The sequence below is a fragment of the Bombina bombina genome, chromosome 3 (genome assembly GCF_027579735.1).
Source record: "Bombina bombina isolate aBomBom1 chromosome 3, aBomBom1.pri, whole genome shotgun sequence".
NCBI classification, from domain to species: Eukaryota; Metazoa; Chordata; class Amphibia; order Anura; family Bombinatoridae; genus Bombina; species Bombina bombina.
In genome coordinates this window covers 1,163,320,924-1,163,337,108 of record NC_069501.1, presented here as the reverse complement: position 1 = coordinate 1,163,337,108, position 16,185 = coordinate 1,163,320,924, and the positions used below count along the sequence as shown (strand labels likewise).

The following is a 16,185-nucleotide window of genomic DNA, read 5'->3' as shown; positions in this document are numbered from 1 at the left end:
CTCCTTATGATCGTAACATCAATCAGGAGATTGTGGTTCCTTCCTTATGTTCTAATCCTTCTTCTTCGAGGAACGTTTACTTCATAATCTGGATGTGGTTCGAGCTTTGAAGTTTTATCTTCAAATTACTAAGGATTTTAGGCAAACTTCTTCCTTATTTGTTATCTATTCTGGGAAGCGTAAGGATCTGTAGTCTTCTTCGACTTCCTTATCTTTTTGGTTGAGGAATGTTATACGCTTAGCTTATGAGTCAGCGGGACTTAAACTTCCTCAGAGGGTTACGGCTCATTCCACTAGAGCGGTGGCTTCCTCTTGAGCCTTTAAGAACGAGGCCTCTATAGTTTAGATTTGTAAGGCGGCTACCTGGTCCTCCTTACATACTTTTGCAAAATTCTACAAATTTGTCTTTTTTGCTTTGGCTGAAGCAGCTTTTGGGAGAAAGGTTTTACAGGCTGTGGTGCCCTCAGATTAGGGTCTGCCTTTCCTTTACCCCTCCCGTTATCATTCAGTGTCCTCTAGAGCTTGGGTATAGGTTTCCAAACAGTAAGGAATGATGCCGTGGACTCTGCTCATATTAAGAAGAAAAACATAAATTATGCTTACCTGATAATTTAATTTCCTTCTGTATGAAGAGAGTCCACGGCCCCCGCCCGTATACTCCGATGGGCGGACCAAAATTATTTTTTCTCATCCGGCACCATTTATACCCTGATATTTCTTATACTGTTCCTTGTTCCCTTGGCAGAATAACTGGGATATGAGGGAAGTAGGGGGTGTTTTTAAGCCTTTGGTTGGGGTTTCTTTGCCTCCTCCTGGTGGCCAGGTTCAGTATTTCCCAACAGTAAAGAATTATGCCGTGAACTCTCCTCATACAGAAGGAAATTAAATGATTAGGTAAGCATAATTTATGTTTTAGATGGTATTATAAAATGACACATCATATCTAAAAAAAACCTCTGCAATATACTTTCATTATTTTTTTTTGTCCCCTTTTCCTGTAATTCCATTCTGAAATTGTGAGCTTTTCAGTTCCTGTTAGAATTAGAAATGCAGAACACTGTTATATTCCACACAGCCATTGGCTGCCCACTCTAGTGACCTATTTATAACTGTTCCTAATTGGCCACAGCAGAGAAAGTAACCTAAGTTACAACATAGCAACTCCCATTGTTTTACAGACTACAACTTTACACTTATTTTATCAATATTTAAGCAGCTAAGGAGACTTGCTGTCTAATTAATGCCCAAGTAAGTATTTGTTAGCAACAAACTTGATATGTTTTATACTTGACAGGACCTAAACAGTCGTGCTCAAGGTGAAATTACCATTCGGGAAGCTCTGAGAGAGCTTGATCTTTGGGGAGCAGGAGCTGTGTTTACATTAACAGATTATGAAGACAGTCATGCGCGAACAATTAAGCTGATTAAAGACTGGAAAGATCTTGTCAATCAAGTTGGAGACAACCGTTGTCTATTGCAGTCTCTGAAAGACTCTCCTTACTACAAAGGTTTTGAAGATAAGGTGTCTACTTGGGAGAAAAAACTTGCAGAGTTGGATGAATATCTTCAAAACTTAAACCAGATACAAAGAAAATGGGTGTATTTAGAGCCCATATTTGGCCGCGGTGCTCTTCCTAAAGAACAAGGCAGATTTAGCAGAGTAGATGAAGAATTCAGGTATGTAGTAAGCACATGCTATTGCAGCCAAAACCTTTTTATTATGTTTCCTCCACATACCATGCTCATACAAAGTGTTATTGACATGCTCATGCCAGGTTTCCTTTATCTATTTGCAATTATTTTTATGTATTAAAAAGAAATATTGTTTGTGATTTGTTTGACAGAGCTTACAGTTTTAAAAATGTTTCCGATTTACTTGAATTATCAAGTTTGTTTGTTCTTATGGTATTCTTTGTTGAAATGGTACCTGGGGGGGGGGTAGCGTGTACTACATGACAGGAAAAAGTGCTGCCATCTAATGCTCTTGCAAATTTGGAAAACTGGAAAAATGTTGGTTATGCAAAACTGGGGAATGGGTAATAAAGGGATTAGCTATCTTTTTAAACAATACACATTTTCGCATTCTCTAAAATTGGTGGATCAATGCTTTCCTTGCTCCCAGACAAAAATAAAAAAGACAAAATATGGTGAATATCGAAAAATGTTAATAAACAATCATACCTGTTTGTATGTACAGATTCCATTAAAGGGACATGAAACCCAAAAACGTTTTCTTTCACTATACAGATTTTATACAACTTTCCAAGTTACTTCTATTATCTATTTTGCTTTGTTCTCTTTGTATCCTTTTTTGGATAGCATACCTATGTAGGCTCAGGGGGCAACAATGCACTACTTGCTGCTGACTGGTGGCTGCACATAAATGCCTGATGCCATTGGTTCCCAGTAGTACACTGCTGCTCCTTAAAGTTGTTTAAAACTGTTTGCTCTATCTACATCATGAAAGTGAATGTAAATTTTGATGCTAAAGTGCTCGGTTTTTAAAAAATCGATTAAAAACAGGGGCACTTTAATTCATCAAAATTTACATTTCACTCGTGTTGTGAAAAAAAACTTACCTTTTAAACTTCACAGCAGCTGCTGCTTCCTCCACCTGTAGCAAAGCCATTTCTGATGTCAGAAATGATGGATAGGTCATCCTTCAATCACGGCTTCCCCCCGGGGGAATCAGTGTCTGATTCAATGCTGTGATTGGAGGAAGCCGGATTTCTCATTTTAGACCCAGGAAGAGGCTTTGCGACGGTGGAGGAAGCTGGATCTGCTGTCAAGATTAAAAGGTAAGTTTTTTTTCACAACACGAGTGAAATGTAAATTTGAATTGAATTTTTAAAAACCGGGCACTTTAGCATCAAAATTGACATTCACTTGAAAGTAACATTTTGGGTTTAATGTCTCTTTAACTGCAGTATCACCTTGATATGTGTGACATTTAATTATTACTTTATAATCATTAATAAAATAAATCATATTTGTTTTCATTTAGTACTAAATATTATATAGCTGCTTAACTAAACATATATAATAACAAAATGATCGAAACTGTGAAAGAGCTTTAGATCTGCATTACCATTTTTAGTGTTAACCTCAGTTATACTATTGAAAAATAGAATAGCAATCAATTATGTTTTTCTTTTGCTTGAATATAACTTCTCTTAGGTTAAATTTTTTTTTTTTTTGTCCAGCTCTAATCACATTGTTTTATTTTAGATCAATAATGTCAGATATTAAGCGAGATAACAGGGTAACATTATTAACTTCACGTATTGGGATAAGAAACGCTTTGATTACCATCCTTGATCAGCTTCAAAGGTGCCAGAAATCTTTGAATGAATTTTTGGAGGTATTTACCCTTTCAATGAAATGCAACGTTTACAAAATAGCCATAGATTAGCACCTCAAAAAAATATTTATTTTCATTTTACAGGAGAAACGGTCTGCCTTTCCCAGATTTTATTTCATCGGAGATGATGATCTCTTGGAAATACTTGGACAATCCACAAACCCAACAGTAATTCAATCTCACCTCAAGAAACTTTTTGCTGGTAAACAGACTAAAGCCTTTTTACTCCTAAGTTTTAATGAACACTTTCTTAAATGGGTGTAAAATTTTAAAAATAATTTCCCCCCCACTTTGGTTAACTAATGAACCAAGCCCAATGCATGGTCTTTCCTGGGAAAGACCAGCTAAAGAGCCAATCATGTTTAAAGGGACATGAAACCCAAATTCCTTTCATATAGGTGGCGATAGTCCACGAGCTTGTTACTAATGGGATATACATTCATATCAGGAGGAGGCAAAGTTTCCTAAACATCAAAAGCCTACAAATACCCCGTCCACCTCACTCATACCTCAGTTTAAAAACTTTGCCTCATTAGGAGGTGATGAAGCATGATGTGCTTGATTTCTTCAGTGAGAGGCACTTCTAAGTATATTGAAGCCTAGTTCCTCTCTGTGTACAGTATTTGTCTTAGGGAAGTGAAGGGATTATTGTCTGATGACACCATGTTTTCACCTCAGGGAAATCTTTGCATACAGGCTCTCTGTAAATTTGGTCCAGGGATTCATCCTCTGCCTCCCTTTACAGATCAACATTATACTTCTCTACCATTACCTCTGCTGATCTGTTTCAGTACTGGTTTGGCTGTCTTCTATATGTGGATGGGTGTCTTATAAGGTAAGTATAATATCTTTCCTATGACATGGAGAGTCCATGACGTCATTCCAATTACTAGTGAGATATTCAACTCCTGGCCAGCAGGAGGAGGCAAAGACCACCCAGCAAAGCTTTTAAATGTAACTTCCCTTACCCATAATCCCCAGTCATTCTCTTTGCCTCTGTCAATGGAGGCTGTGCAAAATACGAAGAAAAAAATTGCAGGCACTACTTCAGCGGGTACAAGATAAAAACATACTTTAATGAAAAATTGTTTAAAAACAACATAGATGACAAGACACAATACACTATCACACCTTGTTCATTCCATTTCAATGCATCATGACCTGTTACTTGTATCTTAATAATTATTCTTGTTTCCTTATTAATTTAAGTATAAGTTAAAACATAATTTGCAAAAGTGTTATTTATTATTATTGTTCTTATATGATATCTATTGGTTTTGTTTATATATATATATCTGCACTGGTGTTAAGTTTACAATGTTTATGCTCTCCATATGTTTAAAGACTATCTGACCCCTGATCAATCAGGTTTTTGACCAAATCACTCCACTACAACTGGCCTCCTAAACGTTTGCAACGACATCCAAACTGGCATGGAACAAGGAGACTTAACTGGAGCTATTTTCCTTGATTTTACAAAGGCTTTTGACACAGTAGACCACGACAAACTACTGCGAAACTAAAAAACTGTGGTATTGCTGATCGTCTGTTAACCTGGTTTAGATCATATGTATCGGATCGATCACAATATGCCTCCATTTCTAACAGTGACTCCCTCTCCCAGCCACGTGTGGTGTTCCCCAAGGTTCGATTCTCGGCCTCCTACTATTCACATTATTTATAAATGATCTGCCTAATGTCTGCAAATCCTCAACTGTACACATGTACGCAGACAACACGGTAATCTATGCAAACAAATCTGATCTGCCGCAGTTTGAAGCAGTGCTCCAAGACCAATTCACAGAGGTAGAAAAGTGGATCTCAAAAAACAAACTCTTCCTAAACACTGACAAAACTGTCACAATGATCTTTGGAACTGGTCCTAAATTACACAAATTACAAAATTACAAAATTCTCATCTACGCATCAAAACAAAATCCAATTGCACACTTACCGCAGTCCACTCTTTCAAATACTTGGGTATGTTGTTAGACCATAATCTATCTTTTGGCCTCCAAATAGAAAAATTTGCATTTAAACTTTATCCAAAATTAGGTGCCCAGTACAGAAACAAATCTTGACTCAACCCTACAGTAAAGGAAAAGATTGTACAGCAAATGCTGATGCCTATCATGGATTACAGGGACGTAGTATACACACCTGCACTGCAAACTCACCTTAATAAACTTAATACATTGTATAACTCGTTCTGCCGCTTTGTGCTACAATGTAACTACAGGACCCACCATTGTGACATGCTAAAAGAACTAAACTGGCTGACGCTGGAATCCAGACACACCCTCCATCTTTCCTGCCTTGTGTTTAAGAGCCTTTCTGGGAAGCTCCCACCCTACCTGAGCAGAATGCTCTCCCCGGATATTCCCACCTCCGATCCAGTACCAGCACATTATTTAGCTTGCCTCAATACAAAAAAGAAAGCAGCCTGATGCTCCTTTTCCTACAGAGCGCTACAGTTATGGAATGACCTCCCGCACACTTTCAAACCTTCCCCAAGCCTAATATCCTTTAAGAGATCCCTCTATACATATCTCAAAACAGAATGCACCTGTCATGGTTGATTATATATTTCCTACCTGTTCTATGTAAATTTTTTGCATATATTGTGTATTATTATTATTTTTTATTTTTTTTGTACCCTATTGTATCAATGCAATGTTTTGTGGACCCAGGACATACTTGAAAACAAGAGAAATCTCAATGTATCCTTCCTGGTAAAATATTTTATAAATAAATAAATAAATATAGTTTTTGGATTAGGTCATATTCTGACAAATTTATCCTGATTCTTTTTATATTACCAATGTTTTTAATAGTTTTCTTCAGATTTGTAAGGAAGGGGGTTAATGATTTGCTCTATATATGTGTATCCCTTCTTACTGCAGCCTATGATTAAGCGCCACTAGAGGGTGCGAAATGCGTCAGGCCTTTACTTTCACACACTCCCTTGTATTGTATCTTGCCATCTATGTTGTTTTTAAACAGTTTTTCATTATGGTACGTTTTTATCTTGTACCCGCTGAAGTAGTGCCTGCAATTTTCTTCTTCGTATTTGGCATTGTGCCAGTGGTTTGATCAAGCTGCCACTCCGCCAAGACAGCTCCTATTGGATGCACTTCATGCTGATCGATTCCGGGTCAGTCCGACGCAGCTGAACAACGTGGACTTCTTCTTCATTTGGAGAATATGCGAAGTTGGTGTCTGAAGATAGTTAATCCTTTTATGGGTACTTTTACCTGCAAGCAAGGATTGGGGTTATGCTGTACCCACGTCAATCTCTTTAGTAAGAGTAGTGATGGCTTTTAGCAGTTAGAAAACGGCAAGGTTGTCTTTGCTTTATTTCTAACTTTATTGCTACCCCTTATAGAAATCCAGGGTTGGTTACTCTTCTTTCTTTTTCTACAGGTCCCACAGCAGAAGTTTCCTGAGGGTAAGTCCTTTTATTTATATTTCTTAGACAGAGATATTTTCTAAGAAGGACTGGGACAATCAGGGTCACAGTGGGACCTGCTTTATACTACCCTCAGAAGGTATTTATTCTTAATTTATGTATCCACTGTGGGATATTTGCGGCTGAGCAGCTATTTGGCTTTATGCCTGTGAAGGGATTTTGCCGCTTCCATTGCTGGGCAAATTTTAGCTAAGCCCAGGCTTTATGGGTGTGGGATACGACTTTGCTGGTCAGTCATAATTCCCATTATTTCCCTACATGGTCTGTTTAAACTGAGGTTTAATGTGTCTAAGGGGCACAGTACGTACTAGCTAATTCCCTCTTGTAGAGGGTTCAGTTGGTTTATGGCGCACTCAGCTTATACAGAAGTAAGCGTCTTTTATTGCCTGCATAGACTACAGCAGTTAGTGTATGTTACATTAACTCAGGGTGTTATGCCTGTCTGAATTCTCCTGCTTGTTATTGGGTATTAGCTTCCCGCTCAGGAGGTGACCGCCATTGTTGGCGGATGTTCTCCCGCAGATTGTCAGCTAAATACTTTGACAATTTGTGCCGCGGGACACACAGTAGATTTGTGCAGTTTGTGGTTGAGCTTTATTTTTCCGCTCCTCTCTGCATCCGCTGACTGCGTTTAGATATTGGAGCCATTTTGGATCTTATCACAACAAGTTGTGTGATTTGAGCGCATGTTTAGCTGAGTCTCTTATACATATAAGCATAGTCTTCTAAGGATCAGGTGCATGTATATTTTATAAGAACACTCTTATTAATACAATCAACTGTTTTATTAAACGTTTTTGCTGCAGAACACTTCAGAAGTATTTTTTGATTCATTGTTTCTTGTATTTGCTTGCCATCTAGTGGCAGTTATCTGCTAATCCATGTTTCCAAGGACATTTAGGGCTGAGTTGCTCATAATATTCTTTTGTCCCTGTAGTTTACTTTTAAGGATTATTATCCTGATAATGTTGGTTGTTTTTTTTTATTTGATGGCAGCTAGAGGATACCTTATATGGGCATATACAAAAATAAGGACTGAGATGATTATTGACACAATCAATATCTCCATGCGGTTTTATTTTCAGGATGTATTCTCCTGATTCATTCTGTGTTGTTTCTATTGTTTTTGGCGCCATCTGGTGACAACTCATTGTAGTATAGCTCCTTTTCTATCTGATATTTGGCACTATGTCCACTGCGGGATATTTTCTTCCTTGAAGATCATTTGAATGGGAATGAAGTATTTCCTTGTCTGCTCTGAGTCCATCGCCACTCTGCCCTGGTTGCACCTGATCCTGTCTGATCTCACAAGTTAAGCAGAGCAAGGCCTGGTCAATACCTGGATGGGAGACCACCTGGAAACTGCAGGTGCGGTAGGCTTATCGGAGGAGTATCCTTTAAAGGAAATCCAGGATAGGAGCAAGGTTCTAAAGCTCACCAATTCTTTTATATGTGACCAACATGCAAGAGATTTTTCTAGCCTTGCAGTTCTAGCTTGCAGAGCTCTGTGGCTAATGTCTTGGTCTGCGGATGCTACAACTAAATCCAATTTTTTCTGTTTTTGCATTATATGGACAAGGTGGAAAGCATTCCTTTCTACCTCAGGATTAAAGGAATTGTGTAATAAAAATTTTACACTTGGTATGAGGAAAGATACCATTCTCCTGTATTTTAATGATGTTTTCCGCCATCTGGTGGCAAGTAAATTACTTTTTAAATTCTTTCTCTGTATTTTGTAATGTTACTCTCTTTTATTTGAGGAGATTTTCGCACTGTGGTACTCCTTCTGATGTAGCCAGTGGTAAGAATGTCTGACTTTGAAGCACTACGTTGTGAGTTCAGATCTCTGGGTGCAGAGCAATCCAGAATTTCTTGAAGACGGCTGGTAGAGTACTTAGCGATCTAAGTGCCTGCAAGTTGTTTGTTTTTTTATTTCATAGTAGGGCCTATGAATACATTATAGATTGAGGTTACATATTTTTATTTTCCTAAAAATGAAGGAATTTTATTTGTCCTTGTCATATATTAAATATATACTTAATATTTTTTATGTTCGGGAACTTGATTATTCATGTATGTTTTCATGTATCATCATTTCCTGTGTTTATAAGACTATACCTGTGAAATGTATAATTTCGAGTTCCCTACTTGCCTCTCTATAATGTAGGATTTTTAGCCAGAATTCTAACTTTGCGATTTTTGCTCGCAGAGCTCTGTAACTAAAATCTTGGTTGGCAGATGTTTCATCCCGACCCATTCTTCTGTTATTGTCCTTTTTGGGCAGGACTTTAGTTGAACCTGGTTTGGCCAGATTTAGGTAGCCCTAAGAGGTTGAAAGAGTTTAAATTTTTGTCTTTTAGAAGAGACAAAAGTCTTTCTCTTCAAACCGGAGCAATGCAGTTGCTAGAAGATTCTGTCTACCTTGGATTAAAAGGCTTTTAATCCAAAAATTCTTCCTCTGAGTTTAGTCAGCTCTATGGGGCTTCTTTGCTCTGTCATTAGGCTTGGATCCACGATGTCCCAGACCCTGGGGTTGTGGAATCGGTATCCGTGGGATACAGGATAGGATTCAAGTTTTGTTTTTCTTGGGATAAATTTATCCTGCTAGGTGATCTGAAAATCCGGTGAAGAGAGATGTCTTTGTAAACTGCGTAAGGACCTATCTTCTCTGAGAGTGATCTTCCAGTTCCCGTAGAGGAACAGGATTAAGGATCTATTAATATTTTTTTTGGGGGGTAGTTTTCTGTCTCCTTCAAATCCTCAGGTTCCCGTCCTTCAAAATGGAAACTATTTATTCCTTTCTTTTTTTGGTTCAGGAAGCTCAGTTTCATGTCGACCATAGCCCTGAAGGATGCGTATCTTTTTTTTCCCATACACTGGGATCATCACCAGTTTCTGAGGTTTGCCCTTTTGGACAAACATTTCTGTTGGAGTTCAGCTGATTTTCTTCATTACAAATTCATCTTGAACTCTGACTATTCTGCCCTCAATCTCCATAAACAACACTACTTCTCTAATATTATCTCTAATCTTTCTTCAAACCCAAAACGTCTGTTCTCCACTTTCAATACTCTTCTCTGCCCTCCCCCACCTCCTAATACAACTTCTCTGTCAGCTCAAGACTTTGCCAGCCACTTCATTTACAAAATTAACTACATCAGAAACAAAATCAGCTCTCAACATAATTCCATTCTCTCACCCCCTCAAATGCTCTCAATCAACCACAACCCACATAACCTTAAACTTAGCTCATTCTCCCCTGTTACTGAGGAAGACGTTTTGGCACTTATACTGCCCTCTCACCTCACTACCTGTCCCCTTGACCCTATCCCCTCCCTCTCTCGTACCATTACCCTTATACTCACACACATTTTCAACCTTTCCCTCAGCACCTGTATATTTCCCTCATCTCTAAAACATGCACTAGTCACACCTATCCTCAAAAAACCTTCCCTTGATCCTACCTCCCCATCCAACTACCGCCCTATTTCCCTCCTCCCTCTTGCCTCAAAGCTTCTTGAAAAACTAGTATATGCACGCCTATCCCATTTCCTTACATCAAACTCCCGCCTTGACCCACTGCAATCTGGATTTCGTCCCCATCACTCCACAGAGACAGCAATTGTTAAGGTTACCAACAACCTACTTAAAGCAAAATCAAAAGGCCACTTTTCTCTGCTTATCCTCCTTGATCTGTCCACAGCCTTTGACACTGTGGGCCACCCTCTTTTGCTCCAAACCCTCTAATACTTCGGCATCTGTGCCACAGCCCTCTCGTGGCTCTCTTCCTACCTGTCAAACCATACCTTTAGTGTAGCATTCTCTGGGGCCTCCTCTGCCTCATCACCACTTTCTGTCGTAGTACCGCAAGGCTCTGTCCTCGATCCCTTCTCTTCTCAATCTACACATCATCACTAGGTTCCCTAATAAAGTCCCACGGTTTCCAATATCATTTGTATGCCGACGCCACCCAAATCTACTTCTCTGCACCAGACTTATCTCCTTCCTTGCTAACCCGTGTCTCTAACTGTCTTTCTCACATCTCTTCCTGGATGTCCTCTCACTACCTCAAGCTAAATTTCTCCAAAACTGAGCGCCTTATTTCTCCGCCTTCTTCCAAAATCTCCACCCCCAATCTCTCTATAACTATCGACAACTCCATCATTACCCCTATCCCACATGCCCAATGTCTCGGGGTCACATTTGACTCAGATTTTTCTTTCACTCCTCATATTCAGTCCTTGGCTAAAGCCTGCCGCTTCCACCTTAAAAACATCTCTAAAATTAGACACTTCCTTACACAAGACACAACTAAGATTTTAATCCACTCTCTCATCCTTTCCTGCCTCGACTACTGCAATTCGATCCTCTCTGGTCTCCCCACCTGCCGCCTAGCTCCTTTACAATTCATAATGAATGCCTCTGCCAGGCTCATCTTCCTTACACGTCGCTCATCATCTGCTGCACCTCTCTGCCAATCCCTTCACTGGCTTCCTCTTGCCTCTAGAATCAAACACAAAATTCTCACTCTGACATACAGAGCCCTTAACTGCACTGCTCAACTGCACTGCTCCCCCCTTATCTCAGACCTTGTCTCCAGATACTCTCCCTCCCGTCCCCTTCGCTCTGCTCATGACCTCCTACTCTCCTCCTCTCTTGTTACCTCATCACACTCCTATTTACAGGACTTCTCCAGACTGGCTCCCATCTTGTGGAACTCTCTGCCTCGCTCCACAAGACTCTCCCCTAGTTTTGAAAGCTTCAAGCGCTCCCTAAAGACTCTACTGTTCAGGGATGCATACAACCTATGCTAACCTTTCTTTATACCAGTTCCTCTCCTCTATTGGTATCCCCTGAACCCCCTTAGCATTTAAGCCTAACAGTCCAGCTGTTTGTAGATCACCTTCTTAAGAGCTGACTACAACAGTGCAACTCTTGGCAGGGCCCTCTACCCATTTGATCCATATAATTGTTTTGTTGTACTCCGCATTTGTTTATAGCGCTGCAGAATCTGTTGGCGCTCTACAAATAACCGATAATAATAATAATTTCACAGAAAGATTGCTAATCTTCCTGATGTTCACTGTTTCTTACAGGCTTTGACTCATATCAAACCTGTTATTAAATCTTTTTCTTAAGATCAGAGTGGGATCCCCCAGGCGCCTAACTAAGGAGGCAGAGGGGAATAAGCGATAGTGATGATCAGACGGTTAGGCTGAGGGTTAAACGATTAAAATTTATTACCTTTAAATACACATAAATGTATAAAAATTACCTTATAATACACATAAATGTTTAAAAGTCATGGATCCATGAATAATACAGATAATACAATATAATACAGTAAATATAAAAACAATGCAGTAAAAACAGTGGTTTCAGCAAATCGTGATAAATGATGACCGTGGTATTGTAACTCACTATAGAGTATAATACACAAATGAATCAATTGCACTAAGGAGTGAGAAAAAAAGAGAGGTGGTTTTCAAAAAAGGTAGAACACTGTGATGTAAGAGTCTAAACTCTCCACTAGTGTGCAAAAAAGCTTCTTAAATGAATAAAGTCTTGTAGATACAGTTCATCAGTGGTGTGATCAAATTAGTGTCTGTGAAATCCAGGTGATAAAAAACCCAAAAGAAAAACAAATGGTGATAAACGGTAAAAGCAAATAGTCAAAGTATATTCAGCAGTGAAGATGAATCCAGCGAATCAAAAAAAAAAAAAAAAAAAGGTAAACGTGAAAAAATGTGTCTAGAGCACACAACAATGGGAATGTGAGAACCACTCACAAAAGATATATCACAAAAAATATATCACAAAAAATGTCAGAGAGTCTTCTAATAGAAATAACCTAGATACTTCCAAAGTTAGTGTGGTGTAAGAAGAAATCCCACGATTTGAAAGTAATCCAATATCGACCTATGGAAAAATAAAGAAAAACAACATAGTGCAATAACGTTTTCACAATTGTAGCAATAAAGGAAATGTGCTTACCAATCAGTCGACGCGTTTCGGCGTTTATTGCTACAATTGTGAAAACGTTATTGCGCTATGTTGTTTTTCTTTATTTTTCCATAGGTCGATATTGGATTGCTTTCAAATCGTGGGATTTCTTCTTACACCACACTAACTTTGGAAGTATCTAGGTTATTTCTATTAGAAGACTCTCTGACATTATTTTTTGTGATATATTTTTTGTGATATACTTTTTGTGATATATCTTTTGTGAGTAGTTCTCACACTCCCATTGTTGTGTGCTCTAGACACATTTTTTCACGTTTACCTTTTTTTTTTTTTTTTTTGATTCGCTGGATTCATCTTCACTGCTGAATATACTTTGACTTTTTGCTTTTACCGTTTATCACCATTTGTTTTTCTTTTGGGTTTTTTATCACCTGGATTTCACAGACACTAATTTGATCACACCACTGATGAACTGTATCTACAAGACTTTATTCATTTAAGAAGCTTTTTTGCACACTAGTGGAGAGTTTAGACTCTTGCATCACAGTGTTCTACCTTTTTTGAAAACCACCTCTCTTTTTTTCTCACTCCTTAGTGCAATTGATTCATTTGTGTATTATACTCCATAGTGAGTTACAATACCACGGTCATCATTTATCACGATTGCCGTATTTGCTGAAACCACTGTTTTTACCGCATTGTTTTTATATTTACTGTATTATATTGTATTATCTGTATTATTCATGGATCCATGACTTTTAAACATTTATGTGTATTATAAGGTAATTTTTATACATTTATGTGTATTTAAAGGTAATACATTTTAAACGTTTAACCCTCAGCCTAACCGTCTGATCATCACTATCGCTTATTCCCCTCCTTAGTTAGGCGCCTGGGGGATCCCACTCTGATCTTAATCTCTACTACCCCGGTGGTAACTAGGCACCCCTGGGCTACAGGGGCTGGGTGGGCGCAGGGCCATCACAATTATCTTTCCATTAAATCTATTTCTCCTCCTTGGAGTCTAAATTTGGTATTAAAGATACTTCAGGCTCCTCCTTTTGAGCCTACGCATTCTTTGGATATAAAACTACTTTCTTGGAAAGTGTTGTTTCTCTAGGCTATCTCTTCTGCTAAAAGAGTTTCTGAATTGTCTGCTCTCTCTTGTAAGTCTCTTTATCTGATTTTCCATCAAGATAAAGTCGTTTTGTGGACAACTTTCAATTTTTTTCCTAAAGTTGTGAATTCCAACAACATTAATAGGGAAATTATTGTTCCCTCTGGGTGTCCTAATCCTAAATCTACTCTTGAAAGATCTTTACACTCTTTAGTAGTAAGAGCTTTGAAATATTATGTAGATGCTACTAAGGAATTCAGACATACTTCTAGTCTGTTTGTTCTTTTTTATGGTTCTAGAAAAGGACAGAAAGAATCTGCCATTTCATTGGCATCTTGGTTAAAACGTTTAATTCACAAAGCGTATTTGGAGGCAGGCCGGTCTCCGCCTCAGAGAATTACTTCTCACTCTACAAGATTAGTCGCCATATCTTGTGCTTTCAAGATTGAAGCTTCAGTTTGTCAAATTTGCAAGGCGGCCACTTGGTCTTCCTTACATACCTTTACTAAATTTTACTATTTTGATGTTTTTGCTTCTTCAGAAGCATCTTTTGGTTGAAAGGTTCTTCAGGCAGCTATCTCAGTTTGATTCTAGTGCCTATTATTTCAGTTTTTAAAATAGCTGTTTTTATTTTATCCCTCCCTTTATTTTTGTAACACCTGGGTATTGTATAACAATTTTGTGGACTCTCACCACCTATATGAAAGAAAACTACTGAAAGAATAAACTTTATTTTTGGGTTATTTTTAATAAGCACATCCTTTTTCCTGCTTCTCTTTTTATGCTTTTACTCCTTAAACACATCACCTCTTGGCTATACATTAAACTGAGGTATGTGTGAGGTGGGCGGGTATTTATAGGCTTTTGAGGTTTGGGAAACTTTGCCTCCTCCTGATAGGAATGTATATCCCATCAGTAACAAGCTTGTGGACTCTCGCCACCATGAAAGAAACAAATTTGTCAGGTAAGTTCTTACATAAATTGTTTTTTTTCTTTCATGATTCAGACAGAACGTGATTTAAAACAACTTTCCAATTTGCTTTTATTATCAAAATTGCTTCATTCTCTTCTCTTTAGTTGAAAAGCATATCTAGGTAGACCCAGGAGCAGCAATGCATTATTGGGAGCTAGCTACTGATGGCTGCACAAAGATACCTCTTTTCATTGGTTCACCAGATGTCTTCAGATAGCTCCCAGTAGTGCTCCTTTCAAAAAGGATACCAAGAGAATGAACCAAATTGGATAAAAGAAGTAAATCGATTTTTCTGAATGATGAAAAATAAAAAATTTTGGTTTCATGTCCCAACACTATTCACATTTTTTTTTTTTGTTGACGGGACTTTTTTTTTTTTCTGGCCAATATTATATATGTAGAGAGAGACACATTCAGCTGAGACAGACCAAAAGCTAGAATAACATCCATGCCTGTTCATTTTGAGTGCCACTCTGGGTGCATACTCTTTTAGCACACTATGCCCCTTCACAGAGAAAAAATATCCTGTAACATATCAGTCTGACCCTGCCAAATGACAGTCCAGCGCTGAAATACCAGGCAATTCTTCTCTGAACAAGAGAGACAACAAACCCCAGATGTACATTTCGGCCTTCTGTGGGCCTTGTCAGTGAGTTGAAATTACATCTCTCTAGGGACATGTGTGCAAGGAGTTTACGTCTGGTTTCCCCTTTTACTCTTAGGGTGACCCAAGAGCAATTTGCATAAATAAGAAAAAGAGAGAGACGCACTCAGCTGAGACAGAACAAAAGCTAGAATAACTGCCATGCCTGTTCACTTTCAGTGCCACTCAGGGTGTGTATATATATATATATGTATATATATATATATATATATATATATATATATATATATATATATATATATATATATATATATATATATATATATATATATATATATATATATATATATATATGCGCATACATCTGTTTTATTGTACTATGTTTCAATACATCTTCTGTACTTGATAATACATTTTTTATATTGTACATCACTGTCACTAATCTTGTTCACATTTAAGCCTCAAAACCAGCGTTCCCTCTTTTCTTTTACAAGATATGACGAGTCCACGGATTTCATCCTTACTTGTGGGATTAAACCTCCTGTTAGCAGGAAGTGGCAAAGAGCACCACAGCAGAGCTGTATATATAGCTCCTCCCTTCTCTCCCCCCCAGTCATTCTCTTTGCCTGTGTCAGTGATAGGAAGAGGTAAAGTGAGGTGTTAGTTTAGATTCTTCAATCAAGAAGTTTTTTATTTT

The 16,185-nt window shown here is 38.2% G+C and overlaps 1 protein-coding gene and 1 pseudogene across 1 annotated transcript in view; both read left to right on the top strand.

Annotated features, from left to right (window-relative positions):
* The window catches only part of DYNC2H1 (dynein cytoplasmic 2 heavy chain 1), a 1,178,830-nt gene that overhangs the window by 181,332 nt on the left and 981,313 nt on the right, over positions 1-16,185 (top strand). Inside the window, exons 26-28 of the mRNA XM_053705582.1 lie at positions 1,295-1,677; positions 3,229-3,361; positions 3,446-3,563. Of these exons, the coding sequence (XP_053561557.1) occupies positions 1,295-1,677; positions 3,229-3,361; positions 3,446-3,563 (634 nt within the window). The remainder of the gene's footprint in view (positions 1-1,294; positions 1,678-3,228; positions 3,362-3,445; positions 3,564-16,185) is intronic.
* On the top strand, positions 8,092-8,210 carry LOC128654863 (uncharacterized; annotated as a pseudogene).